This window comes from Quercus suber, unplaced genomic scaffold, assembly GCF_002906115.3.
Source record: "Quercus suber isolate HL8 unplaced genomic scaffold, Cork oak 2.0 scaffold_7, whole genome shotgun sequence".
Classification (NCBI taxonomy): domain Eukaryota; kingdom Viridiplantae; phylum Streptophyta; class Magnoliopsida; order Fagales; family Fagaceae; genus Quercus; species Quercus suber.
Window position 1 is genome coordinate 25,656 of NW_027069473.1, and position 26,275 is coordinate 51,930.

The 26,275-nt window shown below is 33.1% G+C and overlaps 2 protein-coding genes across 4 annotated transcripts; both read left to right on the top strand.

Moving 5' to 3' along the window:
* The first annotated feature begins 8,124 nt into the window (after positions 1-8,124).
* Positions 8,125-10,399, top strand: LOC136067775 (1-acyl-sn-glycerol-3-phosphate acyltransferase-like). 3 transcript variants are annotated; one of them, XM_065774038.1, is made up of 4 exons: positions 8,125-8,232; positions 9,046-9,144; positions 9,225-9,317; positions 9,857-10,399. In XM_065774038.1, exons 1-4 carry the CDS (start codon positions 8,188-8,190, stop codon positions 10,112-10,114), a joined length of 495 nt encoding a protein of 164 aa, XP_065630110.1. In that variant the 5' UTR covers positions 8,125-8,187; the 3' UTR covers positions 10,115-10,399. The 3 variants fall into 3 exon arrangements, with proteins under 3 accessions (XP_065630110.1, XP_065630116.1, XP_065630113.1); XM_065774044.1 differs by having other exon boundaries at positions 9,885-10,399; XM_065774041.1 differs by having other exon boundaries at positions 9,225-9,276.
* A 7,730-nt stretch (positions 10,400-18,129) lies between these two features.
* Positions 18,130-22,285, top strand: LOC136067777 (protein METABOLIC NETWORK MODULATOR 1-like). Its single transcript, XM_065774054.1, has 3 exons — positions 18,130-18,324; positions 20,536-21,685; positions 21,795-22,285. Exons 2-3 carry the CDS (start codon positions 20,603-20,605, stop codon positions 21,924-21,926), a joined length of 1,215 nt encoding a protein of 404 aa, XP_065630126.1. The 5' UTR covers positions 18,130-18,324; positions 20,536-20,602; the 3' UTR covers positions 21,927-22,285.
* Positions 22,286-26,275: the final 3,990 nt, after the last annotated feature.

Genomic DNA, 26,275 nt, shown 5'->3' on the forward strand with positions numbered 1-26,275 from the left:
TTTGGATGTGTTTCCAGTTTTTGTTTTCACCACTCAATTCTCTGATTTTTGAGTGATGAGTTATGGAAATTGAAAACACATTTTAAGCATTTTTAAGTTATGGAAATAGAGTTATAATGACAATATGGTAATTTCATTCCACTTATGGGACCCACAAATTTGGATTGTCATGTCATGCCAGCTTGCACCCAACAACTCTCTTTTTCTCAGACTCCATTTTCTTTCTTTTTAGTTTTCTTTCTTTCAATTCTCCTCATCTCTTCATTCTTCATTTTTTCTTCAACACAGAGCCTCCATTTTTTCCAACTCCGGCGAAACAAACTTTTCAATTCAAACAATAACCACTCACACCCTCAGCCCACGCACTACCGAGCAGCCCCACCTCAGCCAACCCACATTGGCTCGAGCTCAAACCGACAAACATGACGCCCAGAAAACCCAGATTTAGCACCAAATAGAAACAAACAAAAACCACTAAAATTAAACTTAGAAATCTAAACATATAAAGTCAGACCCACTTGAATTCAATCAAGATCAACTCAAAATTTAACATAAAAATCCATAATCCCCTTAAGGAAATCCAAAATCCAAAATTCAAAATCCATACAAATCACTAATAATAGAAAGAAAAACGAAAATTTTGTGACAGAGCTCTTAAGGTGGACTTAAGTTCTATTTCCCTTCTCTTTTTCTTCAGTTCAAAGCACATTTCTATGATCACAGATCTGCGTTGCTGCGGCATGACAGAGGAGATCTTGCGACACTAGGTAACGATGCCTATAAGGTAGGCAGCACCAGGTGACGGTGGAGATTGATGCCGCAGGTCCAGACCTTGATTTCCATCGCTGGGTTCGTGGAGGGGATTGGGAGAATAACAAGAGGAAAAACGAAGAGGAGAGGCAGAGAAAGATGAGAGTAAAGGGAAAAAGAAAAAAAAAATGAGAGAGAAAAGTCTTATGACATTGGGTCAGTGTGTGGGTCCCAATTTTTTAGTTTTTTGGTTGAAAACATAACTGAGTGATGGGTGCCAAATGTGTGGGGTTTAGGGAATTGGGGTTATATTAAATGATGAGTGATGAGTGACGAAAATTGAGTGAAGAGTGATGAGCAATGGTTTTTTAAAAATCAAACAGCCCCTAAATGTCATGTTTAATATTCACATTTACCAATCATCAATGAAATAATAAGAATCAAATTAAAAGATTTAGTTCTTTAGTTTAAAAAACAAAAAAAAAACAAAAAAAAACAAAAAACAAAAAAACAAACAAATAAAAAATAATAATAATTAAAAAAAAAAAACCGGAATGACCAATTGAAATTGGCTTAAATGATCTGGAATTGACCAAATTTCAACTCAAGGTGGAAAAAGAGGGTTTCTTGTTCCGATTTGCATACCAGTACATTATTTTTTGGCCGTTCTGACTAGAACAGAACAAAATCCATAACTATGGTTAATGAAGACATATCCACCAAATAGTAGGTCATATTAATTGCTTCAACCAAAAAATCTTTTGACAAGTCGACATTGGAATGCATACAAGGAGTTCTTTCCAAAAGAGTTATCTTCATACATCCTATAACATCATTCTATTGTGGTATTCTTCTAACAATATCAAGACTCACTATGCCTTCATTGTCACAAAAATTATTAGATTCACCTGAACAATATTCCAAACCATTTTCGATTTTGAAATGCTTGAAATGTTTTACCATTCTGCTTCTAATTAAGAACCTTCCAAACACATTACTCTTATATTTAGGAAAATGCACTCAAACTTTTCTTTTTAGAGAGTTTTAATGGCGTCCACTCCTGATGATAGCTATTTATCATTAGACCAAGACATCGATCGATTTTTTATGTAGGCGGAAATTAAACCTCAAATCTTTTATTCAACCATTAGAGACTTTACCAAGACACTCAAACTTTTCTTAAATAGTCATTAATGAACGCCAAAAAGTACTGATAACCACTTTTTAAATATACAAGAGAAATACCTTAAGCCCTCATTTGGGAGAAGGGAATGGAACAAAATGGAAAAGAACGAAAAGAATATTTTTAGAATATTTTTACCTTTCCTTGTTTAGGAATTTTAATGAAAAGAATGGAAAGTTCATTCCCTTATTTAGGAATTTAAGTGAGAGAGAATGGAATGGATAGGAAGAAACACTCATTCCTCTCTATTCTCTTAAAATCTTAAATTTTCATTCCCCCCAGATTAGAAGGAATTTAAGGGAATAAAATTAGATTTAATGAATTTTTTACTAAAATTCCCAAAATATCCCTACATATTCAGCCTTTTATTTTAAAATATGGGTCTAATAATAATATTGTCATAAAATGATTCAATTCCTCTCCCTCTATGTTACTCCCAAATAAAGTTACTTACATTCCATTCATTTCCTTTTTTTTTTTTTTTTAAACATCCAAATAAGGTCACTTAATTCCATTCTATTCCTTTCTTTTCCATTTCTTTTCTTTACTTAAATACATTCTATTTCATTTCTTTATAATTTTTTTTTCATTCCATTCCATTCCCTTATAGACTCACAAACAAATGCTAAAGATTTGAATAGATATAATCCAATATGCCCTTAGTCCTGAGCTTCATTGTTCTGAACTTAACTTTACACTGCTTACCATAAGCGCAAGATTCACAAAAGTCTTGTTTTCCAATTTTTTAACCATCTAACAAACCTTATTTGGTTTCTTGACATGTTAATCTCATTTTTATGCTCTATTAACATTTTCCACAAACAACTATTATCAAATATGGATTTGCAATACTATTGCAACACAAACAATTTTGCTTTCCTGAAGCAAATCGAGGTCATTCAAAAATTTTCCCTTGATGACCACTAATGCAATTTCACAAAATCTCAAAACTCCCCCATTTACAAGTGTACTTGTTTTCTTGATAGTCATTTATACCTGAGGACAAAAGCATGATTTTAAAAACCGAAACGGTTAAAGAACCAAAAAAATGGTATTATTCTTGATTTTTACCAGTTAAATCGACAATTTTTATGGTTTTTATTGGACCCAATTGGGGTTTGGTACCCAATTGAACCAACCAGTCCAATCTAATTTTTAAAACTATGGATAGTAGGTTATTATTCAATCGAGTACATGACAAATATAAATCCTAAGAATACCATTCCACATCTTAGTTCACATAGTTCCTATCCCCACAACCTTATAGGTCATATTTTCAATCAAAATTCACAATTATTAGTTGATAAATAGGTACCAAACCAATATCTTGTAAGAGTCGAATGATATGAGGAAATCAAATCAAGAAACAAATCACCAAAGCAATCAATATTCTAATAGATTAGTTATATCATTAGTATCAAGAGTCCTTTTCTTTTGCCTTTTTTGCTTTTGCCTTTTTTGCTTTTGAGTGACTTACATTCATTGTGCCCTCATGTTCTTTTTTGCAATAATGACTTTTACCCTTTCTAGTTCAAGAGCCACTACCAATGACATTTACCTTTTTTGCTAATGAGCTCTTACTCAACTAACTCATCCTCTCCTTGCAAGTGTTAGGTGGAGAGTGAGGTCGTGAATTCAAGACCCGTTAGGCGCACGTGTAACTTACCTTTTTTTTAAAAAAAAAAAAAAGAAAAAAAATAAAAATTCTTTTTAGTTCAGAACTTTGATCTTAATTTATTCCTATTCCTATTAGACCCATTTCAGTGGCTATAACTCTAGGAACAAGACATTTGGCCCAATGTTCATCCATTAGTTTCTTAAATTTTTTTAAAAAAAATACTAAATATTTTTAACATACACACATATGGGGAGAGGGGAGAAGGTCTTAAAAGTTCAAAACATCTTTTACATGATCAATAGAGATTCTCTCTTCTAGATCCATACAACAGAGTATTTACAACCAAAAAAAAAATATATCAAAAGAATGAGGAAAAAAAATGTAATAAAATTACATCTTGATCCTCCTCATATACTTTACAACCAATATTTTTTTAAAGAATAACTCAATATCATCTAAATGGTCAAATGTGTGTGTACCTTCTTTCATTCGAATGGTGTATAATTATTGTTTCACGCACAAACGGTTTGTGGAAAACTTATGGTACATTTGGTAGACTGTAATAAGTACTGTAATGTAATAATTATTCTTATGGCTTAGCTATTCAATAGTTTGGTTACGTTTTTGTTACAATAAATATTCATTCCTTATGAATAACTATTCTTTAAAATAAGAAATAACTATTCATCTCTAAAAGGGTTGTAATAGTTATTCCTTAGTAGGTGTATTAATTTCTAAAATTAATATATTTCCAAATAAACAAACTTCTCATATGCATATAACAATTATGAAAATAAAAAATTATAAAAAATAACTAATCTCTCTTTCAAATTTTTTTTAAAAAAATATTATTTATTATGAAATATAATTATATAAGTAAAATATTTCCTAAAATATACCTTAAGTTTGATTTAAAATGCTTTTATTCCATTGTCTTTAGGGTTCTATTACAATGTTACCACCAAACAAATGAATAGTAATAAATATTACACTTCACCATCTTGTATTTCTTGTAATACATATTCCTATTTCTATGTAATTTCTTTTACAATCTACCAAACGTGCCCTTAGTCATATACTACCATGCCTAAACCTGCAATCCTACGACTAACATTTCCTCTACAACCACTCTTAGAACATTATCTTCTAGAGACAACTAAATTGCACTCTATCCACTTCAAGAGATCTTTTTTTCCCTCATCTAATAACATTGCTGGCAAAGCTTCCTTACCTTTCAATGTTCTTAATAATCCTTATTCTACTAACAAAGCATGCATCTTTACACACCACAAATTGACGTTATTCTTCCTATAATTATAGTGGGTTCATGAATAGAAATAGAAAAAGAAAAATAGAACACAGTAAAATAGGGAACATAAACAATTACGTGGTTCAACTTAAACTTACATTCACAAACGGCATTGAAGAGAAAATTTCACTAAGAAAATAAAGAGATTACAAAGATAGCACAAGGCTCTCTTACAAAATCCAAACCTTAAATATGTTTGAAATAACACACACACACTCTCACTCTCTCCCTCTCTCTCTCTAAAGGTTACAACTTACGGAGAAAACAAAGAGCTAGCTAATATTGGGTAATATTTGTTTGATTTTTAATTCTCACACGTTTTGCATCTAAATAACAATTGGAGGAAATTGGAATATTCAATGAGAAAGGATCTTATCCTGTTTCTTTATAGATATATAAGAGAACTCTATTAATAATGGTTGTCAATTTACCACAATGTTAAGACTCCATGAAGGGATTGGTTGTAAATTCTTATGGCATCCACTCCTGATAATAGCTCTCTATCATCAGACTAAGACACCAATCGGTTTTTGGTACAGACGGGAATTGAACCCCAGATCTCTTATTCAACCACTAAAGACTTTACCAGTTGAGCTAATTGAAACTCACGTGTCACTTAATTTAAATTGTTCACATTCACACAATTAATTTTCAATATAAGTCATGTTTTGCCACCATTACGTAATCGACAAGTAGCAAATATATAACTTTACCTTTGGGAGGCAGGAGCAAGCTAAATCAATAACCCATGTAAGAGCATTGGCATCTACTCGCTAGATGCTAGATTTAGCAAAAAAAATTATATAATTAAGCATAAAACACCCCATATCATGCTTAACAAACTAGCAAAAAAAAAAATTAACAATGAACAGTTAAAAGAAATTTTTTTTTTATTTGTTTTCCAACTCTCTCTCTCTCTACCTCTATAATACCTTTCTCTCATTCACCATCACCATGCCATCATCAACCATAGATTGGAGTAGGTCAGGTGGAGTATGACAATTGACGATGGTTTGGAGATTGAGAGGACTACAAAGCTAACTATAAAGGATGCATTGCCGATGGTGGTCTGGAGATCGAGTCATATGATGACAGCTGTGGAGGACTCTTTTTCAATGGAGGATGAAAGGGCAGGGAGTACGATGGCTGTTGCGAGGAAGAGAGGGGGTTTTGATTTTTTTTTTTTTTTCCTTTTAGAGAGAGAGAGAGAGAGAGAGAGAGAGAGAGAGTAATTAATAAATTAAATTAAGCTTTTTAGATGTTGAGTATTGAGTTTGATATAAGAGTATCTATCACTGAATTGGTTAAAATAGCTTTTTAGACCAAATTTGACTAAAACCTCACCTAGCCTAATGTAAATGCTCTAATACTAGACCAACATACAACCAACATACGCTAATCCATGTTTCGCTAGAATATCCAAAAGATATTAGGAAATTTCCTGAATATCATAACTATCCTCTATAATACTAGTTGTATTCATGGTTGTCAAAATCGTGATCTGGATCGTAAGATCACACGATTTTACGATCTCACCTCATCAACACGTTTGGAATCGCATTAGGATCGTAAAAATGGTAAAATCATATGTAAGATCATGTAGGATTGTATGAGATCCTACCAATTCTACCGATCCTAACAAAACGTCGGTTTTTGGGTTTTTTTTTTTTTTTTTTTTTGGGGATAAATTTTTTATTTTGATGAAGTTTTGAAAGTTTTTATTTTCCTATGTTGTGATGGTATGACATTATATATATATATATAATTATGTTAACCTAAACAAATGTTTTCTAGTATCTAGTTCACTTGTAATCAAAATGAATAATACTTCATATTTCTAAATGAAGAATTTATATTGGCTTTGCCAACTTTTAAGTTATAATATTGTTAAATTTATTTGATTAATAGATTAATTTGTGTTCTAATATTACTAAAATATTTTTCTTATATATAATTTTATTAGTATACTTGTATTTGTTTATTGATTAATTAATTTTTTTGAGCATGCTCTATAATTGTTGCTTAATGGTATAACTTGAATAGTTGAGTGTAAAGTTATATCTTAATCTCTTTTGCAGCTCTAGTACACAAATATACAATGTCTACATAGATGATGAAATGGATGATGATTATTAGGACAATAGTTATAAGAACCCTAGAATGGGAATAACTAAATGTTCACTTCACCTTAATATTTATCTTGCTTTAGGATTTCATATTTTTGTTAGTTTGCATTTGATAACTTTTTTTTCTGATAAGTAACAGAAGATATTAATAAAGAAGAACACAGCCTCATACATAGAAAATGTACTAGACAAGCAGAAACATCAGGAAACCAAATTACAATGATCAAACAAAACAGGAAGAGAAAAACAAGAAAAGATGGTATAACTAAACATCATTCAAGAAGAGTAAAAAAGAAAAAAGACTTAAACTCAAGAAAGGACCGTTCGTGACCTTCAAAGCTTCTGGCATTCCGTTCCCGCCAGATACACCACATCAAACAATGCGGCACCATCCTTCAAATAACTATATAACGATGACGCTTGAAGTTACATAACCAACAATCCAACAAATTCACAACCCTTTGAGGCATCACCAACAAATACCGAACAAGCAAAAGACCATACTCCACATCTCACAGGCAATAGGATAGTGAAGGAGGAGATGATCAACAGATTCCCCACACCTTTTGCACATAAAACACCACTCAAGGACAACAAAATGCCTCTTCCGAAGGTTATCTATAGTTAGAATCTTGCCTAAGGCCGTAGTCCAAGAGAAAAAAACTACCCGGGGGGAACCTTCGATTGCCACACATTTTTCACGGGAAGGGAAGGGATAGAGATGATAATACTTGCNATAAGTACTCTATATTTTTTTAACCTAATTCAAAACTCTTTATCATACATTGCATTGAGGAAAGATATGTTCAATGAAATAGAACTGTACACAGAACAATACCATGTGGAACTAGTGAAGTAGGGCGGTGTACTGCATTCTTGAAGATATGACAATGCAGTATGAAATGACCAGAAAACATGTGACCATAACGTCTAGGTTTCAATTTGATACTAACAAGCATTTACTATACTTGCAATAGTACTCATCAATAGTGATTTTGCTGTTCAACATATCCTATATTAGTTTCTGCAGTTTATTTAGTTGGAGAATTTGAGGGTTTTGTAGTAGATGATTAATGCTTCAGAACATTGATCGCAGATATGGATCCTTTGGAATCCTATAAAGATAGAGGGTGCTGAATTTTCTAAATAAAGAGCCATTTATATCAGTAATCATGCATCTCCTCTGGATGTTTTCCTTATAATGTGGTTGACTCCCACAGGCACTGTTGGCATTGCCAAGAAGGAGGTATGTTCGATTTTTTAGAATAAACATGGCAGATCTTTTTCTGTATTTTGATTTTTTTTTTTTTTTAATTCCTTCAAAATAAAATTTTTATGTATCACCGTTAAGATTAGCTGTGCCTTTTCATGGAGCTGCTCCTTTTCATGGAGCTGCTCATGTGAAATTGTGAACAAGCAAGGTTCCTCTTAGTAAATATCTACATCCCATTCAAGATACTTATTTCTTGCTGTCATATTTGATTGATCAAGGCCTGGTTGTCGTCAATTATGGTTCCTTCCCATCCCAACACAAACTCCAAATAGTTCTGTTTTGTATCATATAAAATATGAGTTTGTCATATCAGGTTTAAGATTATTCTTTGCAAGTTAAGCAATTATACTGTTTTGTTTTTCTTAATTGCTATTGGTGACAGTCAAGATTGGATGTAGGAGTCATGGCCTAAGGAAACTTGGTTACACCAAAGTCTACCAAAATCCTAAAATTAGCCTATGTAGTTGCAGTAAGTTATACCGCAGCATGTTGCTACCCCACCCCTTTTTGTTTTTTACTTACTAAATCCATTCCCAGTGACAGTTCATTGTGAAAAATGGATTTGTGCCCTTAAAAGCTGTGGAAAGTATTTTGATTTCATGGTGTAATCTCCAAGTGCCTCTGGCTTGATTAACTATATATTTATGCAAAGATGATTTTACTTGCTGGTTGCCTTATGGTACGTTTATCTTTATTTTGCGTGTAGTCATTGTGCCTATACCACATTTGCATACTTTCTGGGGGGGGAATGATGACCTTCAGTAACTTAATAGTTATTTGATGCAGATAATATGGTATCCCCTATTTGGACAACTTTATGTCTTGGCAAATCATCTTCGCATAGATCGCTCCAACTCTACTGCAGCCATTGAATCCATGAAAGAGGTGTCCCTTTTTCCCCCACATTGTCTGTCATGCATTTTTTTTCCACTGTATATCTAACTTGTGATCCTTATCATGCCCAGGCAGCCCGAGCAGTGGTGAAAAACAACCTGTCTTTGATCATTTTTCCTGAGGGTACCAGGTCCAAAAATGGACGATTACTCCCCTTCAAGAAGGCATTAATTCATCCCTTGTTTGATCACATTATTTTCCTCACATTTATTATATAATTCACATAGTGGAATAGGTGGTAACAATATTGTGCATGACATTAAGTGGCAGAAGTCACGTAGGGGTATCCAAGCCAATGTACTAAGCACTGGACTTGGGCCTTTCTTGAGTATTGAACAAATACTTAGGTAATAAATAAAGTTGTAAGGCTACTAGGACCTCCCATTTTATTAAATTTAGTGCATTTAATATAATGGAATGCAACACATGATGACATACGACCTTCATGTCAAATTTGGCTTACCTTTATTTGGATGATAAATGTTGTGTTGATCTTGCTGATATAACCATAGGCAAAAATAAAGGAGCGAATTCCATATAATATGATGATTATAACTAAATGATAAATGAATGATCTGTTGACCATTTACGTGTATTCTTTCTTCATTTATGTGTATTCTTAGGCTATGTAATTGATGTGCTCACTTTCTTGGTTGTGCTCTATATTAAAGCGTATTGCTAACATATCACTTTGCCCTCGCAGGGCTTTTTTCATTTGGCATTGCAAACAGGGCTCCCAATAGTTCCGATGGTCCTGACTGGTACCCATCTAGCATGGAGGAAGGGCAGCTTACATATTCGACCTGCACCTCTAAACGTAAAGTTTCTTCCTCCAATAAGTACCAAGGATTGGACAGCTGACAAGATTGATGACTACATTAGGATGGTACATGATTTGTATGCCAAACACCTTCCTGAGTCTCAGAGGCCTCTTCCATTAGAAAGCTCCAGAAATAGTTGAGCTGTTGAGGTACCTAATCTTTGTGACTGTTCAAGTCTTAGAAGGAAATCTCATGTTAATTGCTGCAATAAGCATAATTTAATCAATTTTGAGAGTGGCATGAATGTTAGTGTAGTATACTGCTCATACTATTGCAATAAGCTCAGCTTGCTTGTACAAGAACCATTATTGACTAGGTTTTCTTAGTCTTGTAAAACTAGGTATGATCAGTTTCAGTGTTGAAGGGAATAGTATCACCATCCCATTGCTCTTGTATATTGGTTTGTATAAATTTTTTTTCTGTCATTTCAACTAATAGCAAAATCCATTTTCCACTCAAAGTTCACAGCTTTCATTAATGGTTATTCTTTTATGGTGAAGAAAAATGGCACAAATTAACATCCCATTATCCCACCAGATTAGCCTTGCTATTGTTTCAGTTCAAACACTACTTGATGATGAGAACTAATATTTAGAATTATATGCTATACAAGCATTATTAGTTTTTCCATAATTTGTTACTTCCATCAAATGGTGTCATGGACTCACGGTGGACCTGGAAGTCAGCTTTTGTCATACATGATATTGCAACATGGAATATTCTTAAGGATAAAAGAATGAACTGCTCTGAGCTTACAGTTCGGAATATTCTCCGAGGATTTTTGAGTGGCACCATTCAGAGTAAAAGTACAAAACTGAAGTCAAAGACAAAAAAACCCTTAGAACTACTCGTTATATCTTACCATAATGAAATGGAACTCTAGAGTACCATTCTTGTGATAAAACTCAATATTGAAAGAGATTGCTCCCCCTAAAAAAAAGAAATGAGGCCTTAAAAGTTAAAACCCCCAATACAAGGTAAGGTTGGTCAATTTCTCTCCAAAAAAAAAAAAAAAAAAAAAGGAAAGTTGGTCAAGAAAATTACTCTTTATTCTTTCATATTTTAATCTTTTTTGTTTACATCAAAAATTCCAAACCTACTGCTAATGTTAACCGATTCATTGCAGATGAGTAGAGGAATGCCTATATTCAGAAGTCTTAACAAAAAGAAAACGAAAAAAAAAAGCGGGGGGGGGGGGGGGGGGGGGTGGAGTAGTACATTGTAACAAAAATAGTTTTTTTTTTTTTTTTTTTCACAATTCATAAATCTATCAAAGTGTTCGGTTGATCTTATTTTCATCTTGAAAGAAAATGTTCATCATTTTAAAAGATCATATTTTTCAAGGAACAATTATACATTTGTCCAACTTATTTTTAAGGAAAATAACCAATCCAAATAACTATACAAACAAACCATGCCAAAAAATCAAAAGGGTCTACTTCCAGGTAATGCATATATGAGATAACAAAAGGTACATTACATGTTTTAGTAAGTGTGAACTTTAAATTTGATCATGAGTGTGTTAAAGTCAGCAGGTAATCCGCAACAAGCCACGTGCCAAAAGCATATTATCATGTATTATCCAATACTATGGGTCACAATCACAAATCACAAGCATGAAATTTTGACAATTAAAAAAGTATATAAATTGATCATTTAATTAATAACAGATTATTCATATTTCATAATAATCATAATCATGTGGCCCGCCCTATACAGTATTATAAAACATGAATAACGTGGACCTCATTTATTGACAAAAAAATAAAGAAATTTGTGGAAGTGGAAGTGGTTGTCGTTGTCATTGATTTAAGTAGTTTATAATTTCAATGCTATACTTTTCTAGGAAGAAACATCCAAGGAAGTAGACAAGGAATGTTTTATATCGGTGGATTCCGGTTAATTTAATTGATAAAATTTTTTATAGCTATATAAGAGATTTGAGATTTAATCTTTGTTTACACCAAAAATTGATTAGTGTTTTGGTCTAATGATAAAGAGCTATCTTCAGAAGCGGACGCTATAAGTTAAAATTCTCTCTCTAAAAAAAAAAGGGTATATTTTATAATTGTGGGGGAAAAAAAACATACAATGTTTCCAATTTCACTTGATAATAGCATTTTGAAAATTCATCCAACTTCTAGGTCCAACATAAGGTTTGTTTGGATACAATTTATTTAAACTGAAAATGAAAACGAAAAACACTGTATTAAAATAATTTTTAAATGTATGAATAGTACCATGTGACTCATTTTTAATATATTTTTTTAATAAAGTGGCTATGGGTCCCATAAATAGTGTATGAACAATAATCAACAGAACATGAACAATGCTAGTTGTCCCCTTTAAAACGCGTGAAAAAGAAGAAGAAGAAAATGCAAAAAACCCATCGCAGGAAACGCCGGATCCAAACCCCACCATAGTCTCAAGACCAGCTAATATGGATCCTTTGTTGTTATGGTAGATTTAAGGGTAAAATCCAAAGAGACCCTACCGAATAACTTATTATAGAAAACACTTTGTGTTAAAAATCGATTTTAAAATTTTGCTATTATAAAATCGACTTAAAAATTTTGCTATTTAAATTAACAATATGACTCCTTGTTTAAAACTTCATCGTCATTTCATCAGACAAAAAATATCACGTGAAAATATTTGTTGGATAGAGAGTTTAGTTATTGTTTTTGGCTCACATGATGTTGACATGGTCATTTTACATTTAACTAGTGTCAAAAAGTCAGAAATACATCACGAGGTCATTATTCATCTAACTAGAGTGTCAAAAAGTCAGAAATATAATAGAACGATCAATTTTACTATTATAAATGCTATAAATAAAGGTTCGGAAAATCAAAGGAGTTCTTATTGATAATGACCCATAAAACAAGGGGTCTCTTTGTTTTAACCCTAAATTTTATGTCGAAGTCAACCCATATTTTGAACCAAAATACTTGGATTTGCTGAGACAGGTTCTCACGACAAGTATAAATGAAAATACCTATGCAAATTAAAAAAAATCTTAAGAAGTTAGTATGTTTGGTAACTGTTTTTTTTTTTTTTTTTTTTTTTTAATTTATATTTTTGGGACTAAAAATCTTGTTTGGTAATTCAAAATGGATTAAAAATAAAAATTATTTTCAAAACTCAATTTATGAAAGAAATTGAAACCATGCAAAAATTTATTTTCAGTTTTAGTTTTCAAAAGTTAATGAAAATACACATTTAATTTAATAAATATGTTTCATTTAATGAGTTAGTATCAAAATTTAAATCTTAGTAACAACATATTTTAGTATTTTTTATTTTTTTCTTTAAAATTTTTTTATTTCCACTATCCAAACATGTTTTTTATTTCAAAAATACAAAAAAATTTATTTTTTCTTTATATTACCAAAAACAAGTTTTTAAAAATAAAAAACAAAAAACAATATTTGTTACCAAATATACCCTTAAACTTTTCTCTGTGCAAAATTGTTTAGAACATTCTACCAACTATACTTGTTATATATAGAAGATGTGGATAAGTCATAAGTAACTTTATGTGTCATTTTTTGTAACCAGCAATAAGAATCAGCAATCCATCTAATTTTTCATTAATTTTTTGTATTAATATTATGGTATCTCTCTCTTAAATTTATTATTATTATTTTTTATACGAGATAAAAGTCTAAACTAAATGGATATGGGTGTAAATCAGAACTGTGCTTCCCTTTACAAAACTCTCGGGAATAGAGAAGAAGAGTTGCACTTGACCCATTTTTTTGTTGAACCTTTTGATATGATTTGTTTCTTTAGAAATTGGTCGGCTCATGGAAGCTCTAATTAATACGTACTCCAATGAAGTAAGAAGAATGATGCTCCAACCATCTCTCTAAATTACTGTTCATGACCAGGAAAGCTACTGTTCATTAACAAAAGAATAAAATGAAATAAAAAATTAACACAACATATTAAAATATTCAAGTTAAATACCAACAGCTACAAATTAACCCACTCCTTTTTGTCTCTCTAACACAACAAAACAAAGAGATAACACTAATTTTTCATACAAAATAAAACTAATCAACTCAGAACAAGAAAAAAAAAAAAAAAAACTTATATAACAAATCTTATATGGTAAGTTGTTATTGCTACTATTGGTAAAAAAAATATATATTTTCAGTGATGAGGTTCAAATTAGAACTAGTAATAACTTATTACATAGAATTTACTGTGAAATGTTATGAAAAATTTGTGAAGATAACATTTTTAATTAAAATTGGATAACCTACAACTCACTATATCATTACCACAAGTGCTTAGCTAGATTTGTAAAAAAAAATATCATTAAAAAAAATTAAAAATATACCATTGGGGAGATTTAAAAAAATAATGTTGTTGGGAATTTGAAAATAGAGTCNAATATCATTAAAAAAAATTTAAAAATATTACCATTGGGAGATTTAAAAAAATATGGTTGTTGGGAATTTGAAAAATAGAGTCATTAGACATGAATGAAGAAAGATTGAAAAAAAAAACAAAGAAAGATTTAAAAATAATAATAATAATAATATTTAAATGGAATAAATAAAAAATAGAGAGTATATTAAAAAATATATTTAAAAAAATAAGTAATTAAAAGGTAAAATAATTTGTACATTTTTCAAACAGTACATAAATTGGTGGAGACGCTGTTAACTCTCTCAAGGCCTCTAGTACTGTGGTTCTCGAAGGAAATGGGCCAAGCTGATAGAGTCCTTTATCGCTGACATCAAAGCCAATAGAACTGTTTTTGATGATGATCCAAGCCTTGCTTGTATTGGGTAATTTCTTCCCTCTATATATGGACCCAAGCCGTGCTTATATTGTGTTATTGTTTCCCATTTATATGTTCGGTTACCATTTTTGTTCATAGAAAAAAAAAATTATATTATATGAATAAAACTTAAGATGATAAAATTAGGGCTACAACAAGTTCACAACACTCAATTTGTCCGTCACCTCACATATAGGTCATTAAAACAAATTTGAATTGCAAGTTGTGGTGGGCATATGCAGTGGTTGGCAAATTGGGAGATATTGTGAATTGATATGAATTTTTGTTTTTAATTTTGTAAATTGAAATGCATTCATAGATGTGAATTTTTATTGTGACAGTAACTTTATTGATGAAAAAGATCTAAAGTGTGACATTACTTAATTTCTTTTTATCATTATTTATTTTGTCTCTATGGAACCTTTTTTCACGAAAGGAATTTATATTTTAAATGACAATTATGCTCGCACAATACATTTTCTCAGAATTCTTGGTAATTAAAAAAAAAAGGTTCAATTCCAAACTAGTTTAAAGAAATCTCCTTAAACCAACAACGTAGTGATTTATAAGACTACTAATGAGTTATATAATTAAAACTATACATGAATGGTCTTTTCAATCGTCATATAATCAGTTAATAAAAATTAACTTTAAACCTATTTGAAGTTAAACTTTTTCTTTTGTTTTTTTGAAAGGTTGTGTACTTCTTTTGTTTTAAATAGAAAGACTATTGCCTCTTAAATTTTTTTATTTTATGTTTTTTGAACTGGTTAGAAATATTATTATATAAATACCAAACCCCTCCTCTTTGGGACTCGTACTGAGGTAAAAGGAGATACCATTTAGCTCAACTCACACAATGATATTGTCTCTTTAAGGTTTAAATAGGTGTAATTGAGGACAACATATGCTACTATATGTACATGCCACAAGAGATTGTGAGTTGTGATCACTAACAAAGAAAGAAAATTTCATACTATATAGCAATATCACTTACCTTAATAAAGTTATTATGTTTTTTGTATTTTTAACGGAAGTCATTCTATTTTTATTATGAGAAAAAAAATCATTTTGTTTAAGCTAAATTACAAATTGTATCCTTCAACTTTTTATTTAAAATTCAATCTAGTACTATAATTTTACTTTTATTTAATTTAGTTCTCTAATTTTTTTCAAGGTTACTAACAGCACAATTTTAATGGAGAATAATGGGAGGACTACATTGAATGGAGATAATAAAATAATAAAATAATAATAATATTATTATTATTATTATTATTATTAAAAAAGATAAAATTATTAATTAACCAAGAAAAAAATTGTAAATTTATTCAATGACATTCTGCAAGTGCAAGCACCCTCCTCAAAAAAGAAAAAGTCCAAAGAAGAAGAAAAAGAGTTAAAAAATGTGAAAGGTCCGTCTCTTTAGCTGAAAATTTTTGGGTGACTCGAAGTTTGTTGTCATTGGTTACTGTCTCACTGGTCAACTGCATGCAGTATTGCACTTCACTTTACTTTACTTTCTCATTTACTAATTAATTACTGCTACAGTTTGGCGTGTTAACAAAGAAAGAGAAAATTGGTTTAACATCTAAATAATAATAAGTGTACCTTCTTTTGACATAAAGACAGGTACAACCTTTTTATTGGCAAGTTAAAGAAAGGTACTTTTCCTACCTTCTTTTGTCATACTTTTCATTGTTTTCCTTTTTGTAATTGTTTTTGGTAGCTTTCAATTTCGATGCCTATCTCCTCAAATGTATAGTGTGATAGTAAGTTGTCCAATCTTTGGTAGAAACTAGAAAGGAGAACTTTGATTCAAATTTTCTTTCTTCTGTTATAACTTATAATAAGGAAAGAAAAAAGAAAAAGAAAAAAATGTTTACCAAGAAAAAGAAAAAAAAAAAAAAACTATAAAGTGTAGCACTGCTTATATTTAGAATTTGGTGTAATTACAACTATGTAGGTAAGCAATGCTTGGTCATCATCATCAATAAAAAGATTACTGTTTTTCTCTTTTATAAATTAATAATTATAATGAAAATATAAGATTTAAACCTTAGATATTTTTGTAAAAAATGTCATAAATTACCAATTAAAAAGTTATAACTTATAAGACTCTTGGTGATCTGTGTTTTCTCTTTAAAAAAAATGTTGTGATTATGAGTTTGATTTCTTACTCATTCAGTATTAGCTTACCATAAAAAAAAAAAAAAAAAAAAAAAAAAAATCCATTCATAATAGTATTGAAATTCTTGCCATAATTATTGCATTCAACACCTAGAGTTTTTTTAGTGCATTTTGAACAACAATTTTATCCCTAATATCATAAAGGACAAAATTTAGCTATAAAATTGGTTGTAACCTTAGGTTACAAACTCACTCAATAAAATAAATATTACTGCATATTTTGAAAATCTAACTATTGAATTACATGTTCTTTATGTTCTTAATGCGCATGTCAATTTTTATGTCAATCGGATATCATTTACTATATAATCTATAATCTTATATTTTATACATAATTTTAAATTACAAAATCTTGGAATTTAAAAATTTATTGATGACATAGCTATTGATCTTTAATTTTCTTGAAATTTTGCAAACATAGAGGATATAAGAAGAAGATACAATCCAATAGTGGATTTGTTAAAATTCACTTTCAATAAAAAGATATTGAGTGAGTATGTAGCCTAAGGCTACAATCGATTTTGTAACTAAACTTTATCCTATCATAAATGCAGTAAGAACTTTCACCCATCATAATGCATTGCCAAACTTGGTCATTATTTTAGTATAGAAAGTTTATAAACAAAAAATTTGACACTTGACTATTAGTTGTTAGTAATAATTTAAAAAGTGATATCAATAATAGAACCAATTGTGGCTTTCAAAAAAAAAAAATAATAGAACCAATTGTAAAAACTTGCCAACTTAGCTATCATGAAAAATAAATTGCCAACTTAACTATCATGAAAAATAAATGTTGTGAAATATATTTTTTTTCCATAATATTGCTCAACTCATTTTCAATATTTCATTGCCTCCTAAACAATTTGCACAACTTGCCACACGATTTATGATATTGCACTGCACAGCAAATCGGCTTTGCTCAAATCAGGCCACTGGGACCCAGCCACAAAAATCTCATCCTAACTCTCACCTATCTTCCAAAACTAACCCTCATGACAGTCAAATCATTTCCCACCACCTGGATATTATCAATATTTTTTTCAAATTTAAATTAGTGGGACCCTTCTATTCTACACACCTGGCACCCTCCCACTGGCCAATTCCCAACCCTCTCTAACAGACCCGTCACTTTATATACACTTAAATGTGCCACCTCTCCCCACCACCCACAGTGCCACACACACACACACCCAACACAAGTACACAACACAACACAGCAACCGACATCGCTCACTCCCGTCTTCAGACAACAAAAACAAAGACAAAAACACAAAGCACAGTTTTCGGCAACAAAATCTGGGGCTTCTTAAACTGTTTACGGGAAACAGTTTTACCTAAGCTAAAAAAAAGCACTTTCCAAAGGTACAGTCTCACACAATTCCTAGCTCTTCTTTGCACTTGTGAAGAAGCACACTTTATTTTCTCTTTTGCTTGTTTCTCTATCTTTGATCAAACCCTATATTTTGCTAAATTTTTGGATTTTTTCTTAGGTAGTGTTGCTATCTAAAAACAAAAAGCAATTTTTGCTTTTTAAATTTTCTCAGCAACCAAGCAGAGTCACCGTTTTTAGAAGAAGTTTAATTATTGCATGAAATTTGAGTCTTTAAAAAAATTTCTTTGTAACTTCTAGTACTTTATTTAATGTATTTTTTAAATTAAAATTTGGGGTTATTTATGTTGTTACTTGTTACGCTTACACATAATAAATTTATTTTCTTTTTTTAGTGTAATTTATATGTTTGCTTTAATCTCTAATGGCTGTAGTTTATACCTTCTTCTTTTTTTGTTAAAACCCCACTGTTCCAATTTTTCTCAATGATTGTGCATATTTATGTCTCTGCATAATTTGTATTTATTTATTGATTTTGTGGTTTTATTGTGCTAGTACTTCTACTTGAGGCACTATTTTAAAATTATTAGAAACTGGGTTTGCTTGCAAATTAGTACTCCTATCCTATGTGAGCTGTAGTTTAGTTTAGCTCAAGTGGTCAAATAGTTGTATTCTTAATAGTTGGCTGCTCAAACTATGATTATGTTGTGCTAGAAGGTTGCCTTATTAGCCTATGTGAGTGACAATAAATTTGGTCATTTGTCCCTTTCTCTGTGAAATAGTCACAAAATGGGAGGAATTAAATAATGCACACTACTTAGTAATTTATAACATTTACTGGGTAAAAGAGACGAATCTTGAATGCGTATTTATTCTTATCTTCCATTGAATGGATGTTTTGAAAAAAATTAGACCTATCAAAGAGGAAAAGAAAGTTATAAAGGAGATTTGTTTTTGTGTTTTCTAGGCCAATGAATACCCATTTGTATATGTGCTGCTGGTGCTATGAATTCTAAGTCTACTTAATATGCGTTTTTGAATGTGTTATATTTGAAATGTACTCTATGAGGAACATACTACTTATCATTGATTACATGAGAATCTTCACAAAATAGAGCACAATATTGGAAAGCTTCTTCCTAGATATCATTGAGATGTTACTTAATGTTAACTATTTCAATTGAGGAGTAGAAATTTCAATTCTCGCATTCATATTTTATGATGGCCTCTGAGGTTTCCAGAAATATGGAAATGCAAAAATTTAGGGCTTCTTTCCTTTTCCAACTTCAACCAATGGTTTCACCAAATGCAGAATTTTGGTTCTGTTGATCTTCTATGATGGCACTCAATTTTCCCCTTTGGGATTAAAAACAATAAATACTTGAACCTGGTGGTAATTGCTGCTAGAGTGGTTATTCTTCTTCCACATTCCTTGCATTGCTAGTATTGAACATTCAATATTCTACTATGAAACTAGTTACTACACGACTGGGACCTGATCCATTCAATCTGTCCAGATGCTGCATTCTGGTTATAGTGCTTTATCCCCATTTGCTATTTTATAACTTGCAAACTTTGATGTGTTACATTGGTCTGTCATCATTGCCAGATTTATCATTGAATGTTTGAACGTGACGCAGTGGTAGATATAGGAGGGTCAGGAGTTTCCTAAAGTGGGACTAATGTGTTGATATTCTAATTGGTAAAAACAATTAAAGTTAGTCGACGTTAAAATTCACAGTGAACCTCTATAAATTTATTATTGAAAATTGATGAAATGTTCTTAACCATGGTTGGAGGACAAAATTCAAACTTGTGGTCCAGTCTTGTCTTAGTTCAGCATATATGGTTAACCTTACTTTATAATTTTCCTGATGTGCTTGGACTCACTTGGAGAGATGTCCTGCCTCATAAAAAAATTCTTTAGGCCATTGGCACTTACGAAATATGAATGATCTTACTTTCTGGTTGGTCAATCACAATATTGACACTGGAGTTGAGTTTATGGAAGCAGGGTAAACAGCAATAGCTACTTTGTTGTTTGGTTCACACAAAAACACATTAGTACCCCGATTCTTTGAACAGAAGCAATTGATCGAATTCAAGCACATTCTTAATCTGTAAGTTTATAATCTATGAAGTGTGGAGCACATAGAATTAAGAAATTGTTAGGTTGCCCAAAGAGTTTTACTGCAAAAAATACATGACACCACATTATAACCAATGTTAAAAATTGCCTGCAGGGAGGGGAAACTACAAAAAGATCTTGTGGAAGAAGAAAATAAAATTTTGCAAGTAGAAATACTGGAGATGAACCAAGCCTACCAAGGGAGCAACCCTGATGGTTCGGCAGATGTCCCCGTGAAGCGCAAGCGTGGTCGCCCGCGGAAGTATCCAAAGCTCGATCCTGAAGAGAAAGCTCATGTCCCAAGGGATCCAAGTCTAAACCGTGTGGAGAATAATCGTGCCCCTCCTGGATTTGAAGGGACAAATGGAAATCTGTCCCGACAAGTTGATCCAGTTGATGATGGAAATGATGTCATGCTGGGCCAGGCAGTTTCTGGTGTAATCGAGGCAGCATTTGACGCAGGATATTTGCTGAGTGTTAGGGTTGGCAACTCTAGTACCACTTTGAGGGGTGTTGTCTTTAAGCCTGGGCAATATGTGCCTGTTTCAGCTGAGAATGATGTGGCCCCAGACATTAATATGATCAGGCGAAATGAGATTCCCCTCCCAGCAGAAATTTACACTCAGGTCCATGCCAATAACCCTCGGTCCAGAGAGAGGGAGCAGAATTCCAATTCTCATAGAAATGGAACTCATTCATTCAATGAATTACCAATCATCAACCAGGTGCCTAGAGTTGTACCCCAGTCTGCTAATGTAGTGGCCAAAGTCAAACAGGTGCCTTTAGTTGCAGCCCAAACTACTCACCCTGTAATCCCAAGGGGTCACGTAGTGCCTGTTGTACTCCAACCTGCTACTTTATCAAATGGGATAGCACTTGCCAACATACCATCTCCAGTTGCTACCCAAGCTGCTCATTCGACAGTCTCGAAGAGCAAACAGGTTGTGAGAGCTCATACATCAGATGGTTCAACATTCAATAACCAGTCGCCAGCCATTGGAAACCAGGCACCTTCTTCTCAACCTAGCAAACAGTTCACTCCAAAAAAATTCCAAAGTGAAAATGTTCCTTCCAATCAACCACCAGCTGAGTCCCTGACAGTCAAAGGTTCTGACCACAGCCAGGTAGATGAAGTTAATGACATGGATCAGCCCCTCTTCATCGAGCCCCTGCAATCTGTACAGCCTGATCTTCATAACCATCCTAAGCCTGCAAAGAAACCTTCTGAGAATCATGTAACTGGCAAAATGACTGAACTGTTGCAGGTAAGAATGGAGCTTCTACTGGAATGTATTTATTCTTAAGTAGTTCTCTTTTTACATAAATATTTAAGACATATATACTGATGCCCAGCACTTTAACAAGGCTTTGCAGGAAAATGCACTGGAGAAGAACCGGGTGCCTCGGGCTGAAGAGCCAGTAGCAGCTTCTGGACTGAAATCAGATGAGCAGAGTAGCCCAGAAAATGGTAATCCAAACAAAAAATCAAGATCATCAAGTGTCTGATTTGGTAGAATCCGCCTTGACATGGTATCTTATCCCTGCAATTTTCGTAATACCTCATATGAAGTGCCAGAATGACTGACTGGAATCAAGTCAATTAGATGACCATGTAGAAGGTTGTGATCTTAGTATAGGGCTGTAGATGATCCATATATGGTTAAACCTTCAGGATTCAACCTTGTTACTTTATGCCTTTTCAGGTTATTGTTCTAAAGTCCTTTTAGCATAGTGTTTGTACTTTAGTCACAGTAGAGTAGTTTGTTGTTGAATACCTGTACTGCTTGTATTCACAAATTACTTCCATTGATGTTGTACTGCTATCAGGCTGTGTTCATAATCAAAGTTCCCAGGCATTTGGAATATTTCTTAGAAGAGTACTGATATAGCCATCAAAGGGAGCACATGTTGAGGATTAAATAAAAAAGAGCATTGACATTATGTCATTGTTGAAATTAGATTAAGGAAAATTTCCAAAAATCAATATTGAGTGCTCTTGTAGTATTGTGATTCAGTACATTTGGCTATAGCCAAGATAACTCTAAATGCACTTTGAAAATGGGATTGCTTGAAATTTGTACCAAAAAATAAAAATAAATAAAGAGGTCAAGTTAAAAAAATACGTACTATGAAAAAGTGCTACGGGCACGGAGTTGTATACTTGTCATTAGCACCCTAGCACAGAACTCATTGGGGTTTAGCAGTGATAGTTCAGATTGTCTTTAACATTCATCTTGGCAATGGCCAAAAGTAGTGTATTTCTATCTGCATTTATTGCCTGTTTGGATTTAGGAGAAATTGAGGGGAGTAGAGTAAAGTTGACAGCTCCATGATATCATTACATATTGAAGAATATGTTAAGGTTCATATTAAAGCCATTTATTTCATGATGTTATTTGAAACTTCAAACTAGTAGCCAATCTAGTGCAAACTTTTAGCTCAAGGTACAAATCACTAGTTGTTTGACTGATGGGAACATATTACCTATTCAAGAATGTTTGGAACACATTTCCCCTCTATTCTCTTCTATTCTCCCTCAATCCAAACACTCTCGCTCCTCTCCTTTCATCCTAACAAAGGATAAAGGTCTGAATCTCAAGATACTGAGGGCCGCTGTGCATGAGAGTATCAATCATATATGATTTCATCATTATAAGTTAAACACCAAGACAATTAAAGCAAATGGAATTTTTCTTCTTATTTTCAAACTCTAATATTATTAGAGATATGAAAAATGTGGACTCAGATCATGACAACCATAACACCATCAGCAATCACATCTGTTCAATGAGATCCCAACAGTGCCAAATTTAAACCAATAACTACACAAGACTCTCTGGCTCCTTCTTTGCCAGGCTGAAAGCCTTGCGCTTGCAGAGCATGTTGCATGTGTTTCCTTCATAATGTACCAAAGAAAATGCTGAGAGCCTCAGCCAGGCTGAGAGAACATGCTAAAATTTGTGAGCATCATCAAGATATGATTATGATTTTTTACTCCTATTAGATGAATTAAGTTGACAACTTTTACTATGATATTATCCACGTGCAAGATAAAATTATCAAACGGTCTCCGATCCTGCAAGAGCTATTCTAGGACGTTAGATTCTGTCAAATGGGTAGAACTTTGAATATATAGTTCTTTAGGTACATAATATAAGTTTACTAACTAAATTCAAACACTTATCTTCATTGACCAATACAACACAAACAATATAATCTTTTCCAATAGGAACCCAATGCAATCCAGCCGTGTTTAAATTTAATTGAAAACCTAATGTACTAAATGTAAAGTTTTGTCACTAAGTTTTTATCCCCGTCAAATTGACCATTGCTTCGTATTGTTCAACACCCATCAGTATAAAACCAGAAATCAAGAAACCATGCATTTGTCAATAGATCACGTGGGGTTGAGGGTAATACAGTAGCAATCAATGGAGCGTGAGTCAAGTGAGAGTGAGCACTGAGCACAGAACAGATGTAGTAGAACAGTCAACATAACCTAATTATGGCTCAGGCCGTCAGGCGTAAAACCACTTCCTTCTGAGCGGAAAATATGGAAAAGTAAAGGCAAACATGCATACTGCCACTGATACAAATAAGTGATTAACACAGCTTTCTTTTTGGAGTATAGAGCAGAATCAAATTGATAATAATTTTTTTAATCAAAAGAATCTTGAAACATCAGGAATACTTTTGTATACATAATTCATAGGCAATAAAGCCTCATCAATAAAACAGGTCTCACAGAATGAACACCTTTGATAAAAGTATTTATTCTCTTTTACATGTATAATCAATAACATTTTTTGATTGTAACTGGATAATACCAAAGTGGAATTCTTCTCAAACCAAGAATTTGGGACAAAATTTTGGTAAAATGCTATAACAAAATGAAAGAAAAAATGGAGAAACCTTGTTGAGGTGATTAATTAAAAATGTAAACAAAATTCATGAAAGCTTAGCAGTATAGAGACTATTAGATCCTGGGACTGGAATTGGGCGATTAGCAGGGAAGGGGGGTTGAAAAGTTGGAATGTGGCTTGGCACTGCAAAAGGTTGATGTCCAGTAGCTATGAAAGGTGGAGGCACACAGAGCGGCAATGCTTGGCTTGCTGGACTTCCTGCATTAACAAAAAAAAAAAAAACACAAATTAAGAGCATTCACATCAGCTCATGCATTATACACATCTATTTTTACACTAAAAACTTACTTTTTCTATTTTACACATTCATTTTTACAAAACACCCACATCAGTTTATCTATTATACCCCTTCTTTTAATTAAATAATCAATTTTATCCATTTTTTTATTATATTCTCAACTACCATCGGTTAAATACGCGGGTCACTCTTTTTCTTCTCATTTTGTCTGATTTCTTGTTCTCTCTCCACAGCCATCTCTCTACTCTACCAATCTCCATACCCACCAATCACTCTCCCTCACAGCTCCGGCCCACTCTCTCCCTCACAGATCCGTCTCCCTCACAGCTCCGCCCCACTCTCTCCCTCACAGCTCCGTCCCCTCACAGCTCCGGCCCAGATCCATCTCCCTCACAGCTCCGTCTCCCTCACAGCTCCGGCCAACTCTCTCCCTCACAGATCCGTCTCCCTCACAGCTCCGTCTCCCTCACAGCTCCGGCCAACTCTCTCCCTCACAGATCCGTCTCCCTCACAGCTCCGGCCCACTCTCTCCCTTACAGATCCGGCCCAGATCCGTCTCCCTCACAGCTCCGGCCAACTCTCTCCCTCACAGATCCGTCTCCCTCACAGCTCCGGCCCACTCTCTCCTTCACAGATCCGGCCCAGATCCGTCTCCCTCACAGCTCCGGCCCACTCTCTCCCTCACAACTCCGTCTCCCTCACAGCTCCGGCCCACCTCTCACAGCTCCGACCCACTCTGATCCCACCCCTCACAGCTCTGATCTCACCCCTCACTCTCCCTCACAACTCCGATCTCACCTCACAGCTCCGATCCAGCCCCTCACTCTCCCTTACAGCTCCGATCCACGCATCAACGAGCTCTGATCTCACCTAGCTCCGATCGTTCCAGTCAAGCTCCGATCAATATCTTTGTTGTTTGTCCGTGTGGGTTTGCTTGTGTGTGGGTGTGTTTGTGTATCTCGTGTTTTTTTTTTTTTTTGAGCAAGTGAATCTCTGTGTTGATCAGAGCTGTGTGTGGATGTGTTTGTGTGTGAGTGTGTTTGTGTGTATCTGAGAAAAAAGAAGAAGATGAGAAGTGGTGTAGTTACTGAGGATCTTGAGCACGGAGAAGAGAGAGAAAAAAGGAGCGAAAAAAATTAATAAAATAATCAATACACGAGCTACAGTAACCGTGTAAATTTACACGGTTACTGTAGCTCGTGTATAGATATACACAGTTTTAGACATTTTTAGAAAGACTGATGCAGTGTAGTTTTGAGCCAAAATGGGTAAAAACAACTTTTTTTTCTATTTTACATGATTTTCCATTGACTGGTGCGAATGCTCTAAAAAGTGCAACGGGCACGGAGTTGTATACTTGTCATTAGCACCCTGGCACAGAACTCATTAGGGTTTAGCAGTGATCGTTCAGATTGTCCTTAACATTCATCTTGGCAATGGCCAAAAGTAGTGTATTTCTATATGCTTTTATGGCCTGTTTGGATTGAGAAGAAATGGAGAGGAGTAGAGTAAAGTTGACATAATAGAATGAAGTTCCATGATATCATAACATGTTGAAGTATTTATTGAGGTTCATATTAAAACCATTTATTTCATGATGTTATTTGAAACTTCAAACTAGTAGCAATCTAGTGCAAACTTTTAGCTCAAGGTACAAATCACTAGTTGTTTGACTGATGGGAACATATTACCTA